The sequence below is a fragment of the Pholis gunnellus genome, assembly GCF_910591455.1.
Source record: "Pholis gunnellus genome assembly, chromosome: 3".
NCBI classification, from domain to species: domain Eukaryota; kingdom Metazoa; phylum Chordata; class Actinopteri; order Perciformes; family Pholidae; genus Pholis; species Pholis gunnellus.
The window spans coordinates 17,284,796-17,310,403 of NC_136529.1; the positions used below are offsets into that span (position 1 = coordinate 17,284,796).

The 25,608-nt window shown below is 40.2% G+C and overlaps 2 protein-coding genes across 2 annotated transcripts; both read left to right on the forward strand.

The window, feature by feature from the left end:
* The first annotated feature begins 916 nt into the window (after nt 1-916).
* Nucleotides 917-15,416, forward strand: dgkab (diacylglycerol kinase, alpha b). Its single transcript, XM_079157105.1, has 24 exons — nt 917-1,038; nt 1,843-1,928; nt 3,795-3,871; nt 4,282-4,426; nt 4,867-4,941; nt 5,111-5,160; nt 5,773-5,847; nt 6,194-6,310; nt 6,455-6,572; nt 6,777-6,865; nt 8,066-8,176; nt 8,267-8,365; nt 8,468-8,518; nt 9,368-9,441; nt 9,587-9,661; nt 9,736-9,821; nt 9,903-9,992; nt 10,091-10,251; nt 10,335-10,399; nt 10,513-10,603; nt 11,344-11,524; nt 11,689-11,809; nt 11,935-11,995; nt 13,980-15,416. Exons 2-24 carry the CDS (start codon nt 1,856-1,858, stop codon nt 14,058-14,060), a joined length of 2,166 nt encoding a protein of 721 aa, XP_079013231.1. The 5' UTR covers nt 917-1,038; nt 1,843-1,855; the 3' UTR covers nt 14,061-15,416.
* Nucleotides 15,417-17,753: 2,337 nt separating this feature from the next.
* On the forward strand, nt 17,754-24,389 carry LOC306713813 (putative nuclear hormone receptor HR38). The gene is made up of 7 exons (XM_079183650.1): nt 17,754-17,887; nt 19,639-20,480; nt 21,167-21,296; nt 21,516-21,679; nt 21,843-22,045; nt 22,153-22,331; nt 22,437-24,389. The coding sequence occupies exons 2-7, from the start codon at nt 19,641-19,643 to the stop codon at nt 22,697-22,699; spliced, it is 1,779 nt and encodes a 592-aa protein (XP_079039776.1). The 5' UTR covers nt 17,754-17,887; nt 19,639-19,640; the 3' UTR covers nt 22,700-24,389.
* Nucleotides 24,390-25,608: the final 1,219 nt, after the last annotated feature.

Sequence of the window (25,608 nt, forward strand, 5' to 3'; positions counted from 1 at the left end):
CACAGTAGCAATATTTTTCCATAATTAATTGCAAGTATGTATTTTATATATACCACAATGCATTGCAAACATATTATTATATGAATATATGCAAAATATGTGTCCATTGCATTGGGCCCAGATGATTGGTCTATTTATTTATAGTCACTCTCTTTGCATGACTCCTTTCTCCTTTTCTTTGTCCACACTAGTCATGCCATGACAACTTTTTTTTCAAATATGCTCTGTGGTTCCTTCATGTTTTGCATCTTTCCCTGCCATCACATGCATATATTGCTCTTTCAGTTGGAGACTATACGGACCATGGTACCTTTAGTGTCACTGCCTCATCAGAAAACCTTTGACCTGCCAACTGGTCCTCCACTTTCAGTTTGTGGGATTTTATCTTCAGTGCATTTAGCCTACTACACCCACTGCCTCAGCATATCTTATCAATGCGTCATGGACCTCAGACTTCCTTAAAGAAAATTGGCAGAAAAGCAAACATACACCTGTTCAAGTATAGCTTCTATTTCAGACATGTCCTCAAATAATCTTGATCATTTGATACCAAATAATGACAATTAGCAAAATTCCAGTTCATTTACAATTGTAAGGCCCAGTCTGGAAGCTTTTTTTTTTTTTTTTGCAAAGAGCTTCTCTGAGCCAACTTATAAGTTCACATATAATACATATATATACATCTGCTCATTCGCTCTGTGAACGCTGGAAACCAGAGAGCCTGAACCTCATTTTGAGGCTTAACTCTGCAGTATTTAGAACACATGTTAATACATCAAACAAGTGCACGTGCGTGTGCGTGCCTACTGCGTTTGTGTGAGTGAGTACACAGTCGAGATGGTGCCACTAACTGTAATTATGTCACTAAAAGCTCCTCCTCCGCCCATTTCTTAATCCCTTATATCCGCTAATACCACGACAGACGTTCACCCACGAGCACCAGCTGCCGTCAACCAACATATCAAAGTTCCGTGTTGTGAAGCTCCGAGTTTGGGACGCTTTTTATTTAGCTCCGCTGAAGTCTGAGGAGAGAGGAAGGTAAGGAGCCTTTATTAGTGTGCAGTCCTTAACCGGATGACTGAACACCTGTGCAGCACTTAGAGAGCACGGCAAAGTAAAAAATCGTACCTGTCACTCTGTGAAATGAAATCATAGCAAATCCTGTCTGATGGACGACCCTTAAAAGGTTGGTCTTAATTGATGATTTTTGATTTGCGTAGGTGTTTGTACAGTACGTTTCTGATTAAGCTGATGGGGTATTACACAGTGTTTGTTGTGAGATAGGAGACTTGTGCAGAGAAGATAGGTGGACACATGTACCAGCACAATTCATATTTCTACAGGCTGGTGGTAAATTCATGTTTATTTTCTGCTGGCGACAGTCATACAGCCTGTTATATAACATATGTTATTAGCCTACATGTATCTCCTTGTGGGTAAATCCTCATCTTGTCAGATCTTGTCACAAACTGTTGACTCATGTCCATGTTTCTAAGGGTGTCAACTAAAAGCATGCACGACAAGACTTCCCTTACTTATTGAATGTGGTACAGTAACTCTTATTGGCTCTGGTTTTAGGATTCATCAGCTAGAAGCCCCAGACTGTCTAAATATCTGGAACCACACACTGTGGTTGATCAATGTCCTCACAGAGTGGAGTGTTTAGTCACTGCTGGTATTTGCAATCCAAGGAATGGTGGAAAACCAGTTATTTTGACCCACCTATGACACAAAAGACTACCTCCTCGTTTCAGCAGCCTCTCTTGAGGTTAAGGCTTTGTTTGGTGTTGTTCTCCTCCCTGTCATCTCTGTGACGCCCATCATTGATTTGTCTTTGCTCAGTCAGCTGCTCGGCATGGCCTCGTCTGACGATACAGCAGGGTCTCTGACTCCCGTGGATTTTATCCAGTTGCAGCACTACATGGAATGTAAGTGTCATCTTCTCACTTAACTTTATTTCAAAAGTTATTGATATTACAGGCGTGTCAATGCTGCGCATAAAACATAAAGAGAGCAGCTGAACAGGTAGTTTTCTCAGTCCTTGCTGTGGGGAGGGGGCAAGCAACACAATCTGTCTTTTGGAAAATCAATAGATCAATAGAGTCAAAATATCTATTGTTGTGTACAACTGCCTTTAAATGCACTTGTGACTTTATACATGTATATAAAGAATAATGATTTGCATTGGGGAAATTAAACTAAGTGCATGAACTCAAGAACTGTGTTAAGTGTTTCCATTTTATGCAAACTTCTACTTGTACTCCACTACAATTCTGAGGGAACTGTCTTACTTTTTACTGCACTACATGTATCTGACAGCCAATAGTTACTTTACTGATTAAAATTAAAAAAAAACACAGAATGTAATCGGTTCATAGACACATTGCTACAGATTGAACTGTATATAATGTAATTGAAATTAATTCCAGCTCGACAAATACACCTTCACATTAATGCGTCAATAACAATGGTCAAATAATTTTCTGTAATATATACCAACCATACGTAAATTATATTGAGCTATTTCTGTCATTTTACCAAGATTTTGAATTCAAGTATTTTACGTATTTTGTGACTAAGTACATTTACTAAAATACTTTACTTACTATAAGCTTGAGGTACTTTACTTGAGTCTTTTTTTTGCCACTTTCTACTTCTACTCCACTACAGTTCAGAAGGAAATATACATTTATTTCACAGCTTTAATTACTAGTTAATTTGCAAATTTATATTAAGATTTGTATATACAACATATTAAGAGCTTATCAATTATGATGTTATAGTTATAAAGCAAACTAACCCACAAAATATACAAGTACAGCAGGTGTGCTATTGGCTGGCTGCTGTTTTTACAGCGTGGTGTTCGTACTTTTACTTCAGCAAAAAAGATCTGAATACTTTATCCAACACGGATGATTTGAAAGTTGTGAGAAACACAATGGTTGGTTCTGTGATGAGCAAAGGTAGAAACAAATACAAGAAGAGGAAAAGAGCAAGACAAGCTCACACACTATAATCAATCAGAATACTCTTGTAATCATATATGTGGCGGAGAGTAAAGGGGGAAATGCTGAAACCTCTGTACTCCTGTGTGCTGATTACAGAATATAAAAAACTGAGAGAGTAGATAAAAGGGCCTTCTGATTGATTTGGGACTTCTCTTATACCTGATTGATCACTAACTTACTTTAATGAGTTTCCAGCTATACTTTCAAACTTGAGAATCTGACCTTCGGGAGCAGCACTAATCACGAACAACAACTCCAAACTGTAAGTGCATGCTCATGCACTGCACTTCAAGCTAATACATAATTAGATAGACCTGTTGACAGGAAGCAAAAAAGGCTAAAAATATTCAGCTGTACACTCAGAGGCTTTGAACAAAATGAAATGAAAGGGGTATGTAGGCTTTTAGTGTTGGGGGGGGGGGGGGGGGGGGGCTCTGTTGGATAATGGATGAAAGGATAATAAACCCGCTCCTCTCAAACTGCACAGCCCAGATTTAACGTAGGATACACACAGTACGTCCACGTCCACAATTAGTGACGAGCTCTTGTTTGTTTCCTGTTTTAGCTCTCAGGAGCGTTGTGATTAATGGGTGGGACAAACACCAAATAGACAAAGAGCTCAATTAGTTACTACGATTCTCTGCCCTCAGTTTAACTGTAGGAGTTTCTCTTTTCGTTGGTCGTGTTCGAAACAGATTTGTATCAGAAAAATGTGTCAATAATTGTATTCTTTTTTTCATGTCCTCTTTGATTTTTTTAATCCACTTCCTGATGTTCTCTTTGCAGACAGCAGTCGGAGGGTGAAAGATGTGATTAAGGAGTTTCAGCCTGGTGGTCGGCTGGCCCAGCACAGCTTTGGAAAGGTGAGTCATGCAACAGATCAATGATACATGTGGTAGGTCTTACTATTATTTTACAGGGTAGTCATTTCCCATTTCTTCTAATACATTTTGTCAGAAGTTTCAGAAAATAATTATTTAATTTGGTGTTAATAATTGAAAAAAATTTAATTTCTTCAAAAATGTCTTCTTCAATTAAAACCAAGTTTATATATTTTGTATTCATTTAATATTGGGAATTTCTTTCTTCATTTAATTTAAACATACATTTTTGCACATTCTGTCTTGCTACCCTTTATATGGAATTCATTTGTCTCTTTTCCGGTAATTTGTTCCAAATAAAATAGTTTTTTTCTTGTAGATTGTTACGGAATTATCTTGAAATTACAGTTGACCATGAGTCTCGTGACAATAAGTTTCATTTCTTCCCACAGTGCGTGGATGAAGTGGGTTTCTGTCTCTTTCTCAAGACATACCTAGAAGTGGATGACTTCCCTGCAGACTTCTGCCATCGTCTTTTTCAATATTTTCAACATGTGGAGCACAATGCGTCCGGCAAGAGCCGTCTGCCCAAAGGAGGTAAATCTATTTGAAAGCCTGATCACTTTTTACATAACCGCATGGATCAGGCAGGTGATAAGAGGAACAACTTTACAGTCATGCTCAGCTCTGAGTGTCGTTGGGAATACCCCACATGCCATCCCGAAAATAATCAAAGCATGCTACAAAGAGTGTTTCCTGTTGGACACTTTGTTCAACGCCCACCTGTTTGTTTGTTTGTTTGTGTTTATTTGATCTTGTAGTCACAGGAATGAAGCCGTAGGCGTAGAGTCGCTTTGGAGATTAGTGCACCTGTTCAGATAACCAGCCTTTGATAGAATACTTCCTATTATTGTTTTATTGCCGCAGTTCGACATTTTCATCCAGAAGTGAAAAGAACATGCTGCTTTAAATCTCAGTAATGTAATAAAGGTTTCCAGTTTCGTCAAAAGGTTGATTCTGTATTTCTTTATCTTCAGGTGGGGTCTTTCTTCGTGATGTGTCCTGTTACTTCTCAGTGCTGGAGGAAGGACAGCCACGAGAGAAGCTCGAATGTTGGTTTCATCCTCCTTTTGAACATTTCGTGACATATTTATTAACTGCATTTAATGTACATTTTACCACTAATGAATGATTAAGATTGATGAATTGGATGATCTGGAAGGTCTGAGAAAGTGAAAAAAACAACGGTTGGATTACTGACTGATTTTGTTTTGTTTCTAGTTACCTTCAAACTTTACGATAAAGACTGCAACAAACTCCTGGACAGCTCTGTAAGTGACAAGTTTCTCTGACTTCCCTGTGTTTACAATGTGTGCCTTTATTAACAAGATATTTGGGGTTCTTTTGTATTCACTTGCAACAGTTGACACATTTATTGTTTACAATTAGTTCTGTAAAATGTAAAAAATGTCTCACGTCTAACTTACTGTTTTGTTTTGTTGGTCTTGGACCCCTTAACAAACACTGAAAACTCAAATCATTCTGGGCTTTCAATAAGTAAGCTTCTCTCTATATGTAATTTAGAAGTTGAAATGTTGATAGATGAATATGCAGAACAGGAAATGCCGCTGACTGTGAACATCCAGCTAATGTATTTCTTGCTGGTGCAACAGCTGGCAACATGGAAGGGCACCCACATACACTTTGGAAAATTGTAAATAATAATCATAAACCGTCCATTTTCAAAATAAAAGGGGGAAAAACAAAACAGTTCTGAAGCCAACCATATATCATCAATAAACAAACAAGTAATAATTAAATAATAAGACCCAACTGCAGTTAGACTACATTTAACTTACAGTATTTTTAGTGGCTGGTTTTGTTTGTAATTTGTCAGCGGTCACAGTATTTTGCACAAGATGACCCTGTTGTCTCTCCATCAGGAGGTGGATTGTATAATCACCCAGATGATGCGAGCTGCTGATTACCTCGGCTGGGACGTGACTGAACTAAGACCAGTATGAGTCTCATTTTGATCCATTTTTTCCTTTTTAAGCTTCTGTTTTTTATTCTGTCATTGAATCATTTATGACTTTTCTGAAGAAGATAACATAACATTTTAAGTAGGAGAGTCTAAGTTTGTTTTCAGAAAGAGAGCTTACACTGAGCAGAGCTTGAGCAACCCACTGCCCCTGAATGCTTAGAATGGGTTAACTGTCATGGTCAAATTGAATGTATGTATATGTGTATCAGATGAATAAATTAAAGTTTAAGTTAATAACAGCAGCGGACAGATGTAAAATGAAGTTTACTATCCAAGAGTTAGACGATGAATAACCAGCAGTTGTTTTTGTAATTGGACAGGTGCTCAAAGACATGATGACAGCGATCGATGTGGATAACAGTGGGACTGTCACTCTGGATGAATGGGTGAAGGGAGGCATGAACAACGTGCCTTTACTTGTTCTGCTCGGACTGAAGGTGACGGAACAATCATTTGACTCCACATACAGCACCTAAACAACCCCTGTTTTGTTAATGAATGAACCAACTCGAAATTGTAACTTTTCTCAGTGTGATCTACTGCGGTTCCACTTTTCTTTATTTTAGTCTTGTCACCCACAGATGACGGAGAGCGATGGACAACATATTTGGAGGATGAAGCACTTTAACAAGCCGACGTACTGCAGCGTGTGTCAGAGCATGCTGCTCGGCCTCGGGAAGCAGGGACTCTGCTGCACCTGTAAGAGCTCACGGCCGCCATCAGGGGGCAACCCTGCACCTCATACACAATACAAACGAAGCAGAGGAGTCACTCTTTATTCGCTTATAACATTCATTATTTGTCCATTATTAGATTTTGTTGCTAAAGAATCATATATGTTTTAGTTGAGAACACTTTATGTTGAACTCAGTCACCCCTGTAACATCTGTTCTTCTCCCTCAGTTTGCAAGTACACCGTCCACAGTCATTGTGCCAACAAGAATCCTGAACCCTGTGCCCGCACCTTTGTCAGATCTAAAAAGGAGATTGGTGTAAGAACACACACGACGCTGCATTTCCATTTCCTTACATTATATTTTCAAACTTACATTTACTGTAGCTAAATTAAAGGATTAGTCCATTGATATTCTATGTCAACCATCCAAAAGCAACATTGCATTAGGCCGTCTCGCAATACTTTTACCAATGTCCCTACTGTGGCAGCCATTACTGAGCCAATTGACCCTTCACTAAGTCCCACCCCTTAAATGCAGACTGGCCAATCATAGCGTAGCATCAGCCAGCCCTGAACAGGGTCCGACAAATCACCGGCTCTGCTCCAGAGACTTTTTTTCCAAAAAATTAGATAATATTTATTCAGGGAGTGCAGTTAGTGACATTGTGGACTCCACGGTAACTTTAGCTCTGACAGCTTGATGGAGTAGCAGCGGGGGGCAGAGCTTAGCAAAGTGTCAATTTGTTCCTTTTTGTTCACAAACTAAAAAGACAACAACGATTCATTTTTAAAAGAGGCAAAAAAAGAAATGTCTTAAAAAGGAGGGGCGCAGTAGTTTTTGCAAATGTCCGGAAAAAAGGAGGAAATAGTGCATTCATTGGGCGTATGTGCGATTGACTCAAAATAAACTGCTGATGTAAATGGTAATGAAGGTCCACGTCAACCAGTGCAACAGTGTGTCTCATCGGTGTGTTTTTGAACAACAATGGAGCCCTCAATCTTTAGAAATGAAATCAGGCTGTGGATAAATGGACATGTTAGTGATCAATTCATGTTGGATTTGGTCATTTCATAAGATTAGCTGACGATTAGAAAATTATAGAATTTGTTATATCTTATCTTTTTTGTCACATTTAAACCAAATCTGTGGAAATATCTAGTAAATGAACCCTGAGTTATTTAGTTTTTAAAACTATGCGTGTGTGGTTATCCAAAAATGTCATAAATCTAACGCTGTCACCGCAGCTGCTCTGTTGAGGGTGTGGTCTGTGCTGAGTCTATTAAATTACAACGTAATTTTTGCTGACGTCATTCAGGGCTTGTTTGTGGTTTGGCACCACTGTAGTGAACATGAATCTTGGTCTTGGAGCGGAAGTTATATAACACCATAAGACTTGACATTATGAGTAGAAGAACAAGTAGACATTTTTCTGGGTAATTAGAAATGGACAAAGTAGTAGTAGTGAATTAAACCTTTTTCCTCAGCCTCCTCTTTTTCTTCTCCTCTCTGTCTCAGGTAGCAGCTCACGACTGGATTAGAGCGGACTGTAAGTCCACCAAGTGTCAGGTCTGCCACAAGAAGATCAAGACTCTAGCGGGGAGGCGCTGTGTGTGGTGCCAGGAGATGGTGAGGAGTGTGTGCGTGTTTGAACATGAATTAGATTAATTAGAGAAGAACTCTCTGCTCTATGTTAACTGAGACTTGTCTTCTTTTAAGCGTCACGATGAGTGTATTTTCTCTGGCTTATCGTCCTGTGATTGTGGGCCACTGAGAGATCATATACTTCCTCCGTGGGCCATACATGGTGTCTCAAAGGTAAAATGAGCAGCACCATTAATTTGGCTTGAGCAGATTTAGATTTTTACGATAATTGTAAGTTAATTATCCTTTTTTTTTGTTGTCCCGTGTTTCCTGCAGGAAGAAGACAGCAGCTTGTTAAACGTCACCCCTGATGGCCACATCCTGCAGGTCTGCAGTCATCAAATCTTCCTACACACTTTTATTCCTTTTCCAACTGCACACCCATGTGTTTTCTGTGCAAGGTCTTTTTCAAGTGGTCTGCTCAAACTACCATCTGCGTTTCACTGCTTTTGGGAGAATCTCACATTTTTGTGATTCGTCATGTTATTTCTGGAAGATTGTCATGTTAAAAAGGACTGCGCCAGTGTCTTTGTAGTCTGTTTGTATCAGTTCAGTGTGTTGGATGAAGTCCTGGTCAAAGCTCAGCTGGGATAAACCCGTTGGTCCAGTATTTTCATTTAAAGTACCAGATACTCACCTCCTGTCACAAGCTTAAATCATATTAGTTTCAATATATTGAAGCAATAGTAAAAAGTAACACAACTTACAGAGAAACCTCCTGCAGCATAATCCACTTCTTAAAATACATGAGAAAATCCACTGCTTCTGTCTGCAGTTCGGCTCAGTTAGCTTTGTGTCCTTATGAATGTGCATTAAAGCACGTTTTTCAACATTCACTGTCACCATTTTTTAAGTGGAATTTTCCTAAAATCTAAAATGTATCTCTCATGGCAATTACAATATATCATCATAATGTTTAAATATTAAGGAAACTCAAACTTTTTTTGGTGCAAGACACACAGAGAAGTCATGGTTTATGGTGTTCATGTATAAACCAAGCCTACTTCCTTAAAAAAACAAAACCTTCTTTATTTGACAGCAGCAACATTTTGAATTATTCTGCCTCTTACTTATTATATAAAAGATGTGCAGTCGCCTGACTTACAGCATGTGTCCATATATCCTTACATATCACGTTTGCGTTCTTCAAATGAATTAATCTGTATTCTTCTTCAGATTGTTCCGATTCCAGACACCCACCCTCTGCTGGTGTTTGTGAACCCAAAAAGTGGAGGAAAGCAGGGTGAACGGTAAGCAGCCTAAAGTCTCGATATGTTTGTGTAACTTTCTTTTACTGTAAAAGTAATCCTTCCATTTTTATGTCATTTTCAGAATATGGCTTCTCTCACTTCCTGGTTGTTTTTACTTGTGTGTGTGCTTCTCTGTTTTCCACAGAGTGCTCAGGAAGTTTCAGTACCTGCTGAACCCACGTCAAGTGTACAACCTTTCCAATGGAGGTCCTGCTCCAGGGTACAGTTCACTTTCACCGCTCTAACTTTACACGCTTGAGTTTCTTCACATCAATGATGCCTTTGTTTCTTCAGACTCCACCTCTTCCGCAATCTGCGTGAGTTCAGGATCTTGGCGTGTGGAGGAGACGGCACCGCCGGGTGGATCCTGGATGCTTTAGGTACTGTGGGTAATTTTGGGGTTTCAGAGAGGTAATTAAGATAAAGATCTCTAAGGTTGAATAACGTGCCTGTGATTTCAGACAAAGAAAACCTGCAGGTGCATCCTCCAATAGCTATCCTGCCTCTGGGCACGGGGAACGACCTGGCTCGCTGTCTACGCTGGGGAGGAGGTAAAACCATCAGCACATTAATTCTACTCACTGAGGTATTGGCACTGACGTTGGAGCCCTGCATTTACTTTATCTGCTTATTCTGTTATCCCACAAAGGCTACGATGGGTCAGAGTTGAGAGAGATCCTGAAGGAGATCGACGCTAGCGTGTTGGTTCCCATGGACCGCTGGAGCATCCAGGTGATACCAGACGACCCCCAAGAGGCTGGAGACCCTGTGCCCTACGAGATCATTAACAACTACTTCTCTGTTGGAGTGGTGAGTCATTGCCTCGGCAGGAAGGAATGGGAACATCATACATTGTGTACAAACATGAACACATTACCTTTTGACTTTGACAGGATGCCTCTATCGCTCATCGTTTCCACTCCATGAGAGAGAAACACCCCCGGAGGTTCAGCAGCAGGTGAGGATTCACACTCAACTGTCTGAACCAAGAGTCTTTTCTAATAAAAAGTGTAACAGAGCTTTTTTTGTCAAATAATAAAGGTGAAGCTGTTGTTCTCTTTTGTTTTTAAGAATGAAGAACAAACTTTGGTATCTGGAGTTTGCCACGTCTGAGACCATCTCTGCGTCTTGCAAGAAGCTGAAGGAGTGTCTCATGATTGAGGTTAGGATGTCCAATACAGTCATGTAGCTGTTGCAGCAAGTTATTATTTGTAATTCACATAATTATCTCCTCCATAATAATCATAATAACCTTTGTGTCTGTACATGGCTAATCTCATATTCTGTTGAAGCAAACGGCATAATATTTTGCGTGCCCAGTTATGTCTGCATGCTTAAGGGCCTCTTCTGGTTGCGGTGTCTCTCACTTTCTCAAAACTCCTTTTACTGTCTCTTTGTACTACCACTGACTGCCTTGTCTACTGTAAACAGTCCCCTGACTGGTAGGGCCTGCATATGATAAGATAGCTGAGTTTGTCACTTTCAGTGTTTTGGTCAGTGTGTTCGGCTAACAGCTAACAGCTAATGGAACTACCATGGTACACACACTGCTGAGTAGATCACCGCCACTCAGTCGCTCCGAAGCAATCAGACAGCTTGGTGTGTTTCATTTTATTTTTGGCAAGATTGTATGAGATGTCTTATACAACAACTTCAGGCCAATTGCTTACAAACATGGCACAAACATGGCACATAAGTGTTTTTTTTTTACAATGCCTTACAGCCCTTTATTTTCTAAAGAGGGGTTAGCCAATTTTGGGTTGTACTCATTCAATCACACAATACAGCAGTGGTGGTTCCAAACACACCTGGGGGAGATCTAAACTCTACTGAGTGCACCTGTTTTGTCATGTTCAAGTTTTTTTCAGTTGCGTAACCAACTTATTGTTTTGCCTCCACCAGTGCTGTGGAAGGTTTCTGGACCTGAGCAGCATGTCTCTTGAGGGCATAGCTGTCCTCAACATACCCAGCATGCACGGAGGCTCCAACCTCTGGGGCGAGTCCAAGAAGCCTGATATCCGACCTGTGGTGGAGCCCAGTGAAGTTATCACTGACCCTGAACTTCTTAAAACAATCTCTCAAGGTTTGTACTCTCCTAAATCACCAAATGTATTACGTCAAAATATTGCCAGTAAGCCTTTTCTGCCTTTTTGCATGCTGGTGCCAGCGACCTGGTTGTTTGTAAAACCGATTTAATCTTTTACAAACTCTTTGAACTTGATTTGTGAGTGTTTTGTCACTCTGCAGATATGACTGACAAACGCTTGGAGGTGGTGGGTCTGGAAGGAGTCATAGAGATGGGACAGATCTACACTGGACTGAAGAGCGCCGGGCGCAGACTAGCTCAGACTTCCCAAATTACCATCAGGTTGTGTACTTTTACCTACAGGTGGATGACAATAACAAAAAATACCTGACCTATTTATGTGGCCATTGTTGTGCATTGCAGTATAAATAGCACAGTCTAAATAGATCTCTCCTCCCCGTGTGCAGGACAATCAAAGCCCTGCCCATGCAAATCGATGGGGAGCCCTGGATGCAGCCTCCATGTACTGTAAGTGACATAAACCAGTTCAGTGCGAAGAGATGTTACATATGAGATTCATTAAAATCAGTGATTACATCATTGTAGTGTACAACAAAGTTACATTTATTCTTAGATTTGTTTTGTGCAGATAAGAGCAACACAGATAAGAGCAACAATATTTCAGTTAGCAAAACATTGTAAATATTCACCCTGATTATGTTTATCTGTGTGAGCTGCTTAAAGCGGGTTAGAGAGGGCTAAATCTACGATGGCTCAGGGCTATCACACAGCATGTGTTTGAGGGCTCTCCTTTTGAACATTACATTACAGTTATTTAGAAGACGATTTTATCCAAAGTGACTTAGTTATCGCACCAAAACATTGTGAGAATTTGGAGGCTATGCCTTGCTTATTTGAACAGGGGAAGCTTGAGGATGGATCCATTAACCCTGTGATTCAGAGCAAACCACCAACTGAGTCTCAGTCCCCCAGTTACCCACAATTCAAAGTGTCAAATCTTCAAAACGAAGCCAGTTGAAATCAGGTTTTTATGCAAATAGCAGCAAGGACGTCTATTTCTAATAGTTACTCTATCCTCATTGATAAACTTTGGGCAGACAAAATGTTAAAAACAGTTTTCAGTACAATGTAAAACAATTCAACAGCACCACAAACTTTAGCCTCAAAAAACGATCATACAGTTGAATCAGCGCCTCTCTAAATCAGTTTCAACATAAACTGTCTGGTGCTTGGTGTACCTTATAAACTGAAGCCGTGTTCACACCAAAAGCGTTTCACGCGTTTGACGCGGCGCGATTACATACAAAGTCTATGTACAGACGCGTTTGGGGCGTTTGGCGCGTTTGGGGCGTCGCGTTTGGCGCGTTTGGGGCGTCGCGTTTGGCGCGTCAAAACGCCGAAACGCCGAAACGCCCCAAACGCTGAAGTTGAAATATTTGAACTTCTGCGAAAAAATCGCGTGACGCTCCAGCGCGATAGCCAATCAGCGTTGAGTTGCTCTCTCCGTCATCAGTGAAGTCCTGCCGTTGCTAAATCAGAAAATAAATGCTGTAGCCGCTATGTTCACCCAGAGCTCTACGATACCTCATATCAGTAGAGACCGGACCAAACTATGTGTAGACATGTTTGTGTGTAAACCATATGGTACAAACAATGAATAGACGCTGCCGTATTTACGTCTATATGACGTTATCGTAATGTTAGCATAGCCTAGCACCGATCGATCCGAGCTTCATTGATAAAACAAGTACAAATCGGCATCATTACGTAGTTATTTCGGAGTCCCTTTTTGTCGGTTTATTGCCGTTAAATCACAGCCAAGTCAGTTTATAGTGTGTTCATACAGCTGTAGTAAACAGCCGACGTGTGGCTCGCTAGACACAGTGAGCTCGATGAAATCCACGGAGCTCCTCCGGACTATGTTATGAACCAGACATGACGGCGTTTAGTTCCCCGTGATATCTGGGACTTCCACAACACGTACTGAGCAGAAATAGAGGCTATTTTTCTACGGTTGATGGCGGACAGTTGAACAGCTTTCAGGCCGATAAGCCACGCCCCCTTTTTGGCGCGTCCAGCGCGTTGGACGCGATGGACGCGAATGAACACAAATAGTCCCCGGCGATGCCGGCGTTGCGTTTGGCGCGTTTGGCGCGATTCGCGACGCGTGAAACGCTTTTGGTGTGAACGCACCTTGAGTCTTTGGAGCCCTTGCACCCTGTTATACTCACTGATCATGCATGTGACGTCATTTAGAGTCAGGTGGATTCAGTGCTCAGGGAGAATATTAGAATATTGGAGACCTGAAATAACATAGAAAATGATGTGTCTTCAAAGAAGAAATACGCATTTAGTTTATTTCTTGATAATGGGAATCATTGATTTAATTTAAGTAGAGATGGTTTTGGACCAGATATGGATCAAATTTAAAATAATTCATACACAAATAATTAAATTGTTGATCACTAACGTTTTTTTATATTTACTATAGATCCACATAACTCACAAGAACCAAGCTAACATGATGATGGCTGCACCAACAAAATCATCCGGCCTCTTTCACCACAAGTAGATCAACGCTTCCACTACACGCTCCAGCCTGCGAAGTGGCACCACACGACACTTCTATTACTCTAATGATGCAGGATGAAAGAGAGTCGTCCATCTCTGAGTGTGTAACTGTGTGTTTCTTTTATTCAGTATTAGTGTGTATGTTTTATGCACTTAATCCCTGATATAATTCTACATAATTTCAAAGTACAGACATCTACACTGACGGAACAAATCTAAAGAGCAAATTTCACTTCTCAGTCTGATCGTTGCTATTGTGTGCCAACTTAAATGTAATGCATTCATTTTTTTGTAATTTAAATATCAGAGCATGTTCTGTATCTGTGTGTGTGTGTGTGGATAAGGAATATATTTGCTTTTGTTATGTTGTGGTTAATCACATTTACAGTAGTTTCATCTATACTTCCTAAGGCAGCTGGTGATAAACTGGCTTTGTTCAGCCTTCAGGAGTTCACAGCAGCTCACCTTGTTCAACGACACTATTCCCCCCGTCTGTTCCCATGTCTTTTTGTCAGTGTCGTTGTTCATCCACCTGAAAGAAAAATACATAATGTCATTATTTCAGTGTGAAGAAATGATGTGAGAAACACTTCACTGAATGTGACTGAATGGAGTTTTATAAAGATTTTCTCTACAGTTTTAGTCCTGAAAGTGCTGGGCAGAGGGGGTTTGATTGAGCTTTTAGTAGAAGTTTAGTATAAAAAACAGCATTCCACTGTATTTAATACATTAATGTTTCCTATATGTTGTTGTTCTGTAGCTTTGCATACAATTTTATCATTGGATCATCTTTGTAACAAGACGCTTCCATTGCTTAGGCTTTTTTAATTTAGTCACACAATACACAGACGCCTTCAGAAGTGTAACAAAATAAGATATATTCCACCGAATTATATGTTTTGTGACTGGAAAAATATTGGAAAAGAATGTTGATGAGATTTCTGATTTTCTGTTCTGTTCAGTGATGTGCATTATGTGTCTGTCAGGCGGCAGTTGTCTTGTGTTGAGTCTTTTAGTGTATGCAGTAGTAGTACATATTCATGTAACATGCCTGCATGTTCATTGATTAACTTGTCTTAATGTCAGATTGTGTAGCTGTCATTTGCATGTGTGTCTTGACAATGTTGCATACTCGGTGTCAGTGAGGCTCATACAGCATCACATTGACTACGTTTATTGAATTGTCCTCAGAAATAATTACAATCTGTCGCCCCACTACAAGTCTCTTGGTAATATAATGTCCGACCTGTTTATATTTGGGGAGATTGCTGTATGTCGCAGCTGAATATGAAGCTCTCACACTGTAATGAGACAGACTTCTACCATAAGGTAGAAGAATATGTGGATACAAAATAAAACATTTTCATCTAAATGTTAAACTCTTTTAATGGACAAATGGTAGAATACCTGAATGTTTACATGGCCATAAGAACCATATCAATCCCATAATAATAATAACATGCTGCTTCAACTGCTTTCAAAGTAGAAAGAACCAACATTTGCCTGTAAAAACATCTTTAACACAGTGTAAACTGTAATCCCATGCTTATCTGCCATAAATAATGTGTATGGGTGCTTATCAATGCTTATATTTCAAAGTATTGACTTGTGCATTTATTTAAAGTATTAGGCTATATGTTTATGCAATATTAATGTGCATGCAGCCCACTTATTGAAATTCTAAATTTGAGTTGCTTAAATCTCCCTAAATCCAAAGCATGGCAGCCTACAGTGAGGCAGGCTTTGCATCAATGTGGGAGGGAAAGCAGGAGGCCTAATCCAGAAGTGGTGAGGAGAAGAGGCAACAGAAAACGTTCAGTGTAGATTGTGTGTGTGTGTGTGTTTGTGGCACACTTAAACTCTTGTGAGAAGGCATCAGACATTACACATAAAGAGTCTCTGATGATGGAGGAAAGAGCAGAGAGAGGAGTTGGTGGAAATGAAAGATTAAACAAATATATTTCCATCCTGCAGATGAAAATCAAAATGCAAATCTTAAAAAGTAGGTGAGAAAATGTTATATTTAGATGTGAAATCTCCTTAGAAATGTTTTGAGTGGGAATGAGTATTCAGTGCTGGCAAAGCAACATCATGTCATTTCATCATTGTTAAGTTTAATCAAACAAAAGACACAAGACACGTCTGTCAAAATGTGCCAGTGCTAACTTATGGTAACATACTGTATACAAACTCTAAACATAAATTGACTTATTTCAAGACCATACGAAAAACAAGTAAGAACAAGTCAGATTATTGTATCCAGACTGTGGTCGAGCTTCAGGTGCATAGATGGATTACTTCACAGAATTGGACCGTTTAATTGACACAACTCCTGTTTAATTAAAACAAGCAATATATTTAGTCTTTGTATTTATATGTGTGCATACTACATGCCAGCATGTGTGTTCTTGCACGACTAAGTGAAAGTGCCATAAAGAATCATTTCAGTCTAGTCTGTAATTTTATATTCATACTGCACAAAACACAGCATCATGCGCAATCCCCTTAAATTGTCTCCATTACCGCAGGTGTGTTTAGATCCTCTTAAGTGCTTCTCACGCTGAATGATCCCTCTCACTTTCTTCATACTTAACAGAGAAACTAGATCACTCCCAAAGATCCCCCAAGAGAGTTTAAGTGTGTTTTTCTGGTTGTTGTGGGGTATTAATAAGGGGTATTAGGTGATGCTTGGATTGATTTTAACAAATGGACACCTGCAGCTGTGGCCTTGACATCCATGGTGCACATTTGTTGTCACATCTCTTGAATATAACATGTAATTGACATATTTTTATGGGTCAGAATTTAGATGTCAAAGTGCTCACAGGATTAAGTATGTCTAATGCAGTCTGTCTGGATTAGAGGCCTCCTGTATGGAGGGGATTTCCTCTTGTGATATTTGTCTGTTGTGAAATTTACATATTTGAAGTGTTCATCCGTAACCATTTAAAAAGGGAAACTTTGCTAAATGATTTCAGCTTAACTGTATCATGTGTAATCATCTCTAATTTGAAGAAATACATGAAAATACATGTCATTTTTAAACAAAATTCTTGCGAAAGTTGACAAACAAAACTGAAACATAATCAAACACAAAGCACTACAAATCATTACAAAGTATTATTAGTAGAATAAAACAGATAAAAAACAAACAACATTATTTAGTAATCGTTTTAAAAAAATCTTTCAATCATATAATTACATGGTAGAAATGTGTATTCCTGGTACCTTTCCCCCAAGTTTACTTGAAAGATGCCAGAGAATGTGGAGTTTCTTGCCATTCTGTGACAACAGAAATCCTATTTTATGAAAAAAAGAACCTACAGGTGTTTCCCGGTCAGCCATGTGATAACACACCTCCCTGTTGTAAACGTGTATAGCAGCTATATTTCCAGTCATATAACGTCTGCACCTCCAAACTACGGCTATTTTTAGCCTTTCATCCAGTAATAGCCCCATGTGAGCGCCGCTGTCGTTGTCGGTTTATATTTAGAACGCACGCTCCCCCGGCTCTTGCGTCAATGGAATCCCGTTCGTGCGTCACACGGAAGAACGTCTGCGCTTCGCCGACGCTGATTGGCTCGCGACCCGGAACCTTCCACCGCCCTGTTCACCATCTTTGGGCATTGACCCGCCTCTTTGTCGACGCAGCCAAAATAAAACAAGCGTGTATGGATCCTCCTGCATTGGTCTGACCCAGTATGTGTGTGTGAGAGTGTGTTTGAATGAGTGTGTGTTCTGACAGCAGCTGGCAGAGGTGACATTCACCAGTTTCACTCCTTTGGAATAAATGAAAAGCTTAAAAATCCGGATATTTACATGAACCAGGTGAGTGAAAGTGAACTGTTTGTTTGCATATTTTGATATTTATTTATTCAGGGGGCAGATTAATGCTGATATTAAATTGATATGCTTGCCTTTATCCTTCATTGTAACTACTTTCATAATAATATAGGCTCATAGAACAAAGCGGACTAGACTGCTGATACAACATTTAAACATATGCACCCTTTTACTCAAGTTAGTTTGATAGAATTTAATGCCTCCCCCTTTGCGTAGCAGCCAGAGCTATACAGTCAGTTGCAAGTTGGTAAGGTACAACTAGCAAAAGCTAATGCTGTCTAATACAATATCCATGCAAATCTTCCTTCATGATTATAATGTTCAGTTATGTTGAAAAGACTACCCTCATTGATACATCATTGAATCAACACCACTCTGTTAGAGCATTAGTTTTAGCTATAGGCCTACCTAATAAACTTGAGCAACTGAGTGGAACTTTATTATTATGGAGAGAGTATATAGGGGTATATTTTGTCATTAGTGAACCCTGCTCCTACAAATACTTCTGTTGCAACTGTACTATTCTCAGAGTTTTATCAGCTGTCTGATCTATATTCTGAGCTTAATAGCTCAGAGTTTACGACTTTTTCATCTTAATGACTTAACATGATTCCACATGTTTTATGTATTACCGTTGATATACAAGAAGACGTATAGAGTATATTTATAGGACTTAAACCACACGTTGGACACTTGAGTAGTGTCTAAGTTTAAATGTAATATAATTTAACAATGTGTTAAACAACAGTGATCAGCTGAGACGTGTTTTTGTATTGAAAAACCCAGAGTGAGGAAGTTTGCACATGTAAATACACACCCATTCAGCCAACCATGCACACACGCACACACACACACACACACACACACACACACACACACACACACACACACACACACACACACACACACACACACACACACACACACACACACACATAAACAGGCTTTGCCACCTTTCCTATTTCAGCTGGCATTCAGCCCTGAAATACAATCCAGCAGCACTCCCTGATACAGTCCCTGTGAAAGAGGGTTGCCCTCCACTGAAGGAGGTTTTCAAAGCATTAGCAGCCAGTAACACAGTATCTGATGATATCTGATTGCTTCACTGGATCTCCCTCTGCATTTTCTAAAGATGACTGATTGAGTCCTAGAGCTAAACAAATGGCATGTAGAGGAAATGAGACCTTGTGCATCAAAGGTGTTGAAGTCAGCTACTGTTTGGAAGGTTATAGAAGGGTGATTAGGAAATGCTGACTTAAACAAATATCTATATGAAGGGGCGACTGTGGCTGAGTGGAGAGCAGGGCTGTCTTTCAATCAGAGGGTTGGTGGTTCAAACCCTGGCTCTGGCTCCGGCACCACTAGTTGCAAGTCGATGTGTCCTTGAGCAAGACACTTAACCCCTACGGTATGATAGCATCTAAAATATAAGTCGCTTTGGGTAAAAGTGTCAGCTAAATGACTGTAATGTAATATCTAATTATTGGGCACTGTCTGAACAGTGCATGCATTACGCTACCACATATGTATGTTTAGGCTGACAACTCCCTGTCAGCCCTAGTTATCCCAAGTGAATAATTATTTTACAATGCAGTTACTTACATAAAACACATTTTTTTTGAGTATTAAGACATCTAGAAGATATAAATACAAACAATATTTATATAACATAGACAAAAATTGAGGTTTATTTTTCATCAGTTGTAATTTTTTTTGTTCTTTGTTCTTTGTCCTAGCAATGACCTGTGTACAAACTCAGTATGCATCCCTGCCGCATGACAACTACTTCAGCTTTGAGTTCTTGAATCCTGACCTCAGTGCCAAACTGGTGATGGACATCAGTGGCCAAAATGATCAGCTGTCTACATCTTCGTTGCCCGGCATCAACACCTTGGTGGGAAATGGCTATGTGGGGGAGTTTGATGCTTATTCCTGCAAGATTACCACCTCCCCTCCCACCTCTACGGTTTCATTCAGCCACGCCGCGGTAGCTGACAACTCCTGCCCTCAGATGCAAAGCCAAGCCTTCAAGCTGGATGATCTTCAGGTGTATGGCTGTTACCCAGGTTCCTTTGCGCTGAGCTGCCTTGATGAAACACTATCGTCAGGTGGCTCTGACTACTATGGCAGCCCGGTTTATGCCGCTGCTTCCCCTCCAACATCAGGCTTTCAGGCCCAGTCTGCACCTGTGTGGGATTCCCCTTTCAGCCCCTACCCCTCAGCCCCCCCGTCCTCTATGGCAGATAAGGGTGCCATGGCCCAGCAGCTCTCCTTTTTCTCCTTTGGCAGCCCCGCACCAGAGCAGCACTCTCCCCTCGGGCACCATCAGGATGCTCAGCCAGGCCATGATGACCATTTCTTTCTGCCTACTCAGCAGCATGTCTCTCCACTTCATTGTCCTCCAATGTCCCTGGAGCACGGACCACTGGAAAGCCCCAGGATAGTGGAGGGGGCCATGATGTCTCCTAAAACCCACAACTCAGGATCCAGTGAGGGCCGCTGTGCAGTTTGTGGTGACAATGCATCCTGTCAGCACTATGGAGTCCGCACCTGTGAGGGCTGCAAAGGTTTCTTCAAGGTAAATTGCTGAAGAGTATGTTTATTCAGTAGAGCCTGACAAGTCTTACATAGCCAGACCACTTTATCATTCTGGTATAGGGGAAAAAATGCTCTAGCTTGTTTGTATTTCTTCACACCAATCACAGTCGTCTTGGGCAGCATAAAGCACAGGATGCAGCGACGGGGCCTTTGCAAAATAGATAACACAGATAGCGGAAGTTGAGGAGAATGCAGCTTGAGATACATGGCCAATGGCAGACATGCACCCACAGTCCACATCCGGTGAGTCAGACTAGATTCTGATTGATAAATTGACTGGGACGACTTATTGGCTGATTATAGCTTATTGCATATATTGGTAAAAGTAATGAGCCATTGCAGTACAAAACATCAAAGCTATGTTTGACATAGTTTAGAAATAGTGACACCATACAAAGTTTGTCAACCAGAGAGCACTGACTACTTTAAATGTGCAATGTACCACCAAGTACATATTTTGGTAACAATTCCAATTTTTAAGAGTAAAGTATTATTATTAGATGTTTTGAACTCTCAATTTTCTATTATGGTATCAGCCTCACAAATCCAGTATTGGTCGGACTATACTACTGAGTTAAGTCTACATAAGACAGAATGCAAATGTATTTTATGTTTGTAATAAACAATTGTAATTTTAGTAATGTATTTTTTTTTCTTGTTTGACAGCGAACTGTACAGAAAAATGCAAAGTATGTGTGCCTCGCCAATAAAGACTGTCCTGTGGACAAGAGGAGGAGAAACCGCTGCCAGTTCTGCCGTTTCCAGAAATGTCTCGTCGTGGGAATGGTCAAAGAAGGTAATGCAATGTCAGTGATTAATGTATGACAAACTGAGGTTTGTAGTGACAGTCTTGTGAAACCAAAGCTAGGAATGACAGACATATGTAACCAGAGCCTTATGGTGCCAGCTGCAGAAAAAGAGAAACTGATACAGCAGTCGTTTTTCAAGAAGCGATGGCCATGTGAGCGTCACAAACGTGTGCTTCAAGTGCTGCTTTCTTTCGTCCCTGTCTTAGTTGTTCGCACGGACAGCCTCAAAGGTCGTCGGGGTCGTCTGCCCTCCAAACCCAAGACTGTGGCCGAGGCTTCATCCACAACCCCCAGTGTCAACATCATAGCCTCTCTTGTCAGGGCTCATCTGGACTCAAACCCAACCATTGGAAAGCTCGACTACTCCAAGGTAAATCTCAAGACTTGCAGCATGTTCACAGCTCATTTGTACCAATCAGATCATCAACAATTAGCTCAACACAGGAGGTAGAATGAACTCATGGACAGCAAACATCTCATTGATGGTATTTACAGTTCAGTAGCATTGACCCTTCCCTTCCCTTCCTCCTCAGTACCAGGAGACTGTGGTGAACCTGAAAGATAAGGAGGAAGCCGGTGATATCCAGCAGTTTTATGACTTGCTGACCGGTGCTTTGGATGTAATAAGAATCTGGGCTGAAACCATCCCAGGATTCACAGATTTCTGCACAGAGGACCAGGAGCTTCTCCTTGAATCAGCTTTTGTTGAACTCTTCATTCTGCGACTCGCATACAGGTCGGCTTCTTTTACAGTTAAAAGACATGCCATGTTAAATAATATTTCACAAGACTAATGTGCACCTTTCAATATGCTGATTGTACTATTGGTTTGAAACCCGATAGGTCAAATCCAGAGAAGAACAAGCTGATCTTCTGTAACGGTTTGGTCCTCCACCGACTGCAGTGCGTTCACAGTTTTGGTGACTGGATTGACTCCATCATGGATTTCTCCCAGAGCCTTCACCGCATGAACTTAGATCTCTCCTTGTTTGCCTGTCTTGCAGCGTTAGTTATCATCACCGGTGAGAGCCTTTGTTTGCTTTTCATTACAGTGACGCTCACTGCATTTTAATTGTATGTATATATTCAGGACTGTGTTTCTCATGAGAACATTTTTTTGCATCTAGATCGCCATGGCCTCAAAGAGCCCAAACGGGTCGAGGACTTTCAGAGTAATCTCATCACTTGTTTAAGGGAACATGTGAGCGGAAACGGCTCAGAACCGAGCCGGACCCAGCCCAACTATCTTTCTCGTCTTCTGGGCAAACTCCCCGAACTGAGGACTCTGTGCACACAGGGCCTACAGCGCATCTTCTACCTGAAACTAGAGGACCTGGTCCCTCCTCCACCAATAGTGGAAAAAATCTTTATGGATACTCTGCCGTTCTGAAAAAACATGAACACAAATGTGTTATTTGTAAAGATGATAGACTCAAAGCACCTAATGTGAGGTTTTATCATTGAACTCTACTGGTGAACCTCCTTCTCACACTGACTTGTGTGCTGACAAATGTCTGACATTGTTCAAGAGACCATTATTTTTCTAACATTAAGTTTTAAAAAGGAGTATGGTACATGTGCGAGTACCGCATCGAGATTTATTTCAGTTCAATGAAACTGTCACAGACAGAACTGAAATGATTAACAGTTCAGGACACTGTTTATACATATTTTTGTGTGCATTTGTAAACTGACTTTATTGCTGTGCTGGATGTGTGAATGTTATCCTGCTATGCAGCTAGTAAGCCATGGATATTTGGGTAGATGCAATGCAGTATTACATACTCAGCTTTTCCTAAAATCAAAAGAACCACACTAATCTCTTAAAAAAACTGTGTTTAAAGTTGCTTTTTGATCCCACTAAGAAGCTGAGATAGTAGACTATTTAGTAGAAAAATGCAGGCAGAATCACACGTGGAGTCCTTATTTTCAAAAGGGAAATATTTACTAATTTCTTTGTATCACAAAAGATAGTTTTAATCCTAATTGTGCTCCTGTGGAAGGTCTCGGACCAAAGTTTACTCCTATTTTGATACTACCACTCAAAAACCTTATTGCCTTAAGCTAAGCAAAATGTTCTGCCATAACCCCATGCTGCAATTTTGCAACAACTTGTAAAGGCTGATGTTGGCAGAGTTACCGTTGAACTGCATGTCCCTGTGACAACACACTTTGTGGGCTTTTAAGTACACAAATTGACTAAATTCAAAGTGCCTTTTATCAAGCCTCACTCCTTCAACCATAATAAGTGACATTAAGTGAATTTTCATTCCAAATATCACATGCAGTGAGATCCATTTATTACACGTGTGAAATAATCAATTTCAGTGTCACCATCAACATTTATTCCATATTTGAATATGATTTCCAGTCAGTGCCAGATTCTGATATGAAGTGCCTGAGGCATGTGATTGTTAATACACTTTGAAAATGAGCGTACCGTACTTGAACTCATGCCTCGTACTGCTAAACTGGGAAGACATCAAGGACAGGTGGTTTAGGATCAACAAGTACTAAATCCTGTTCACATGTTCCTGTGGCAGTGCAATTCGTAACTGCAACAGAGCCATTTTAAGATTAAGTTAAGTCAAAGCACATTTTAGAGTCTCCCTGTATCCACAATCAGCTATACGTATTCTTTATAAGATTTGCTTTTACCCAACAACGCTTGCAACTCCACATGCATAAGCACACATTTCACATGTTTGATATCAACTGGTTTCTTGTCTTTGGCTGCAAATACATCACACTGCATGTGATTGTGAAGCTCTCCTACTGTCTTCCACATTCTTCTCAGCTGTGCAGTTTTTGTATGTTGGATTCTTTTTGGCATTTTCATCTCCAAATGAACTAAAGAAATATCTTAAGGAATCACAAATGTGATGAGAAGATGAGCAGCTAAGAGCACTTACACAAACAGTGTTCAAACAATATGAAGAACACTTCTTTCTTCTACTGTATGTGTTTTGTTTGGGACATGTGTGTGTGTGTGTGTGCGTGTGGACTTTGAAAAATACTGCCAGGGCTTTTGTAAAATGGTGCAGAAGTGTTAAAAGACAGAGAATATTTCATATTAAAAAAATCTGAAAATACACCACTGGTTTACTCTGGTTTTTATTGGGGAATGTCGGTATTTAAGGGCCATCTCTCTCTTTACAATTGTGATCTATTTCATCGTGGTACAAAATTCATGCAGTGTATATTATATATTCTGTTTTTGGAAGCATTGGCTTACAAAAATGGTTGTTGGCAATGTTCTATATTTTGTTGTCAACAAATCACATGAAAGACCCCGAGAGCGTTCATACTGATACTGATAAGATAAATCTTTAAAGTGTAACTTCGGCCTGCAATCATTTCCAAAAGCAGCTGGGCACTGTAGCTTATAGCAAATGTTTCTGAAACAAGAGTACATTACGTATTTTATGGAGACTATTTTAACTGCAGATTTGTTGCGCTACAGCAGTAAAACTGTGTTTGCGAGATTGACTCAAATAAATCAAATGTGGCTTGTTGATGGAACGATTGTTACAACATTTTGTACAAACATTCATTCCCGCTGAAGATTAATCCGAATGACTTTGGTGGTTCCCTGATTTTTCCTTTAGCACCACCACGAGGTTGACATTTGTAGTTTAGCCTGAAATGTCTCATCTGTTGGGTGTACTGCCATGCAATCTGGCACAAACATTCATGCCCAACCCTTCAGGATGAATTGTAATAACTAACTTTTCATTTTTAGCACCATCACCAGTTCAAAATTTTGACAAAATAGCTGAAAAACTAAAGACCGCCAAAGCTGCCATTTGTGTTTTGTGCAAATTACCAAATGTTAGCATGCTAACATGCTGAACTAAGATGGTGAAGACATTGAACAACTAAGATGGTGGACACCTTTAACATCAACATGTTAGCATATCCATTGTGCACCGATTAACATGCTGACTGCAGAATTGAACTCAAAGCTCCACTGTTTAAGCAAGCCGCACAGAGGCTGATATAGAATCAGCTTTAATGGGCTTTGGCTACATTGGCAAAACTTGAGAGTAAGATAAATTAATTAATTTTGGTCTTTTTAATGGGCTTTGTTGGGAGAAAAAGACCTATCCTTTACGAAGAGTTTAGAAAATGTTTCTGTCTCCAGTCTATTGCTGTGCATGAAACAAAGCTTAGTCTTTATTTAACACAGCACTCACTGTGCTGCAGCCTGTTACATATTAATGACGTGATGAAAAGTGACCAAAAGTAGTCCTTCACCTCCTTTTCACAGAGTCTGTGTTGTTCTGTCAAACATGGCGT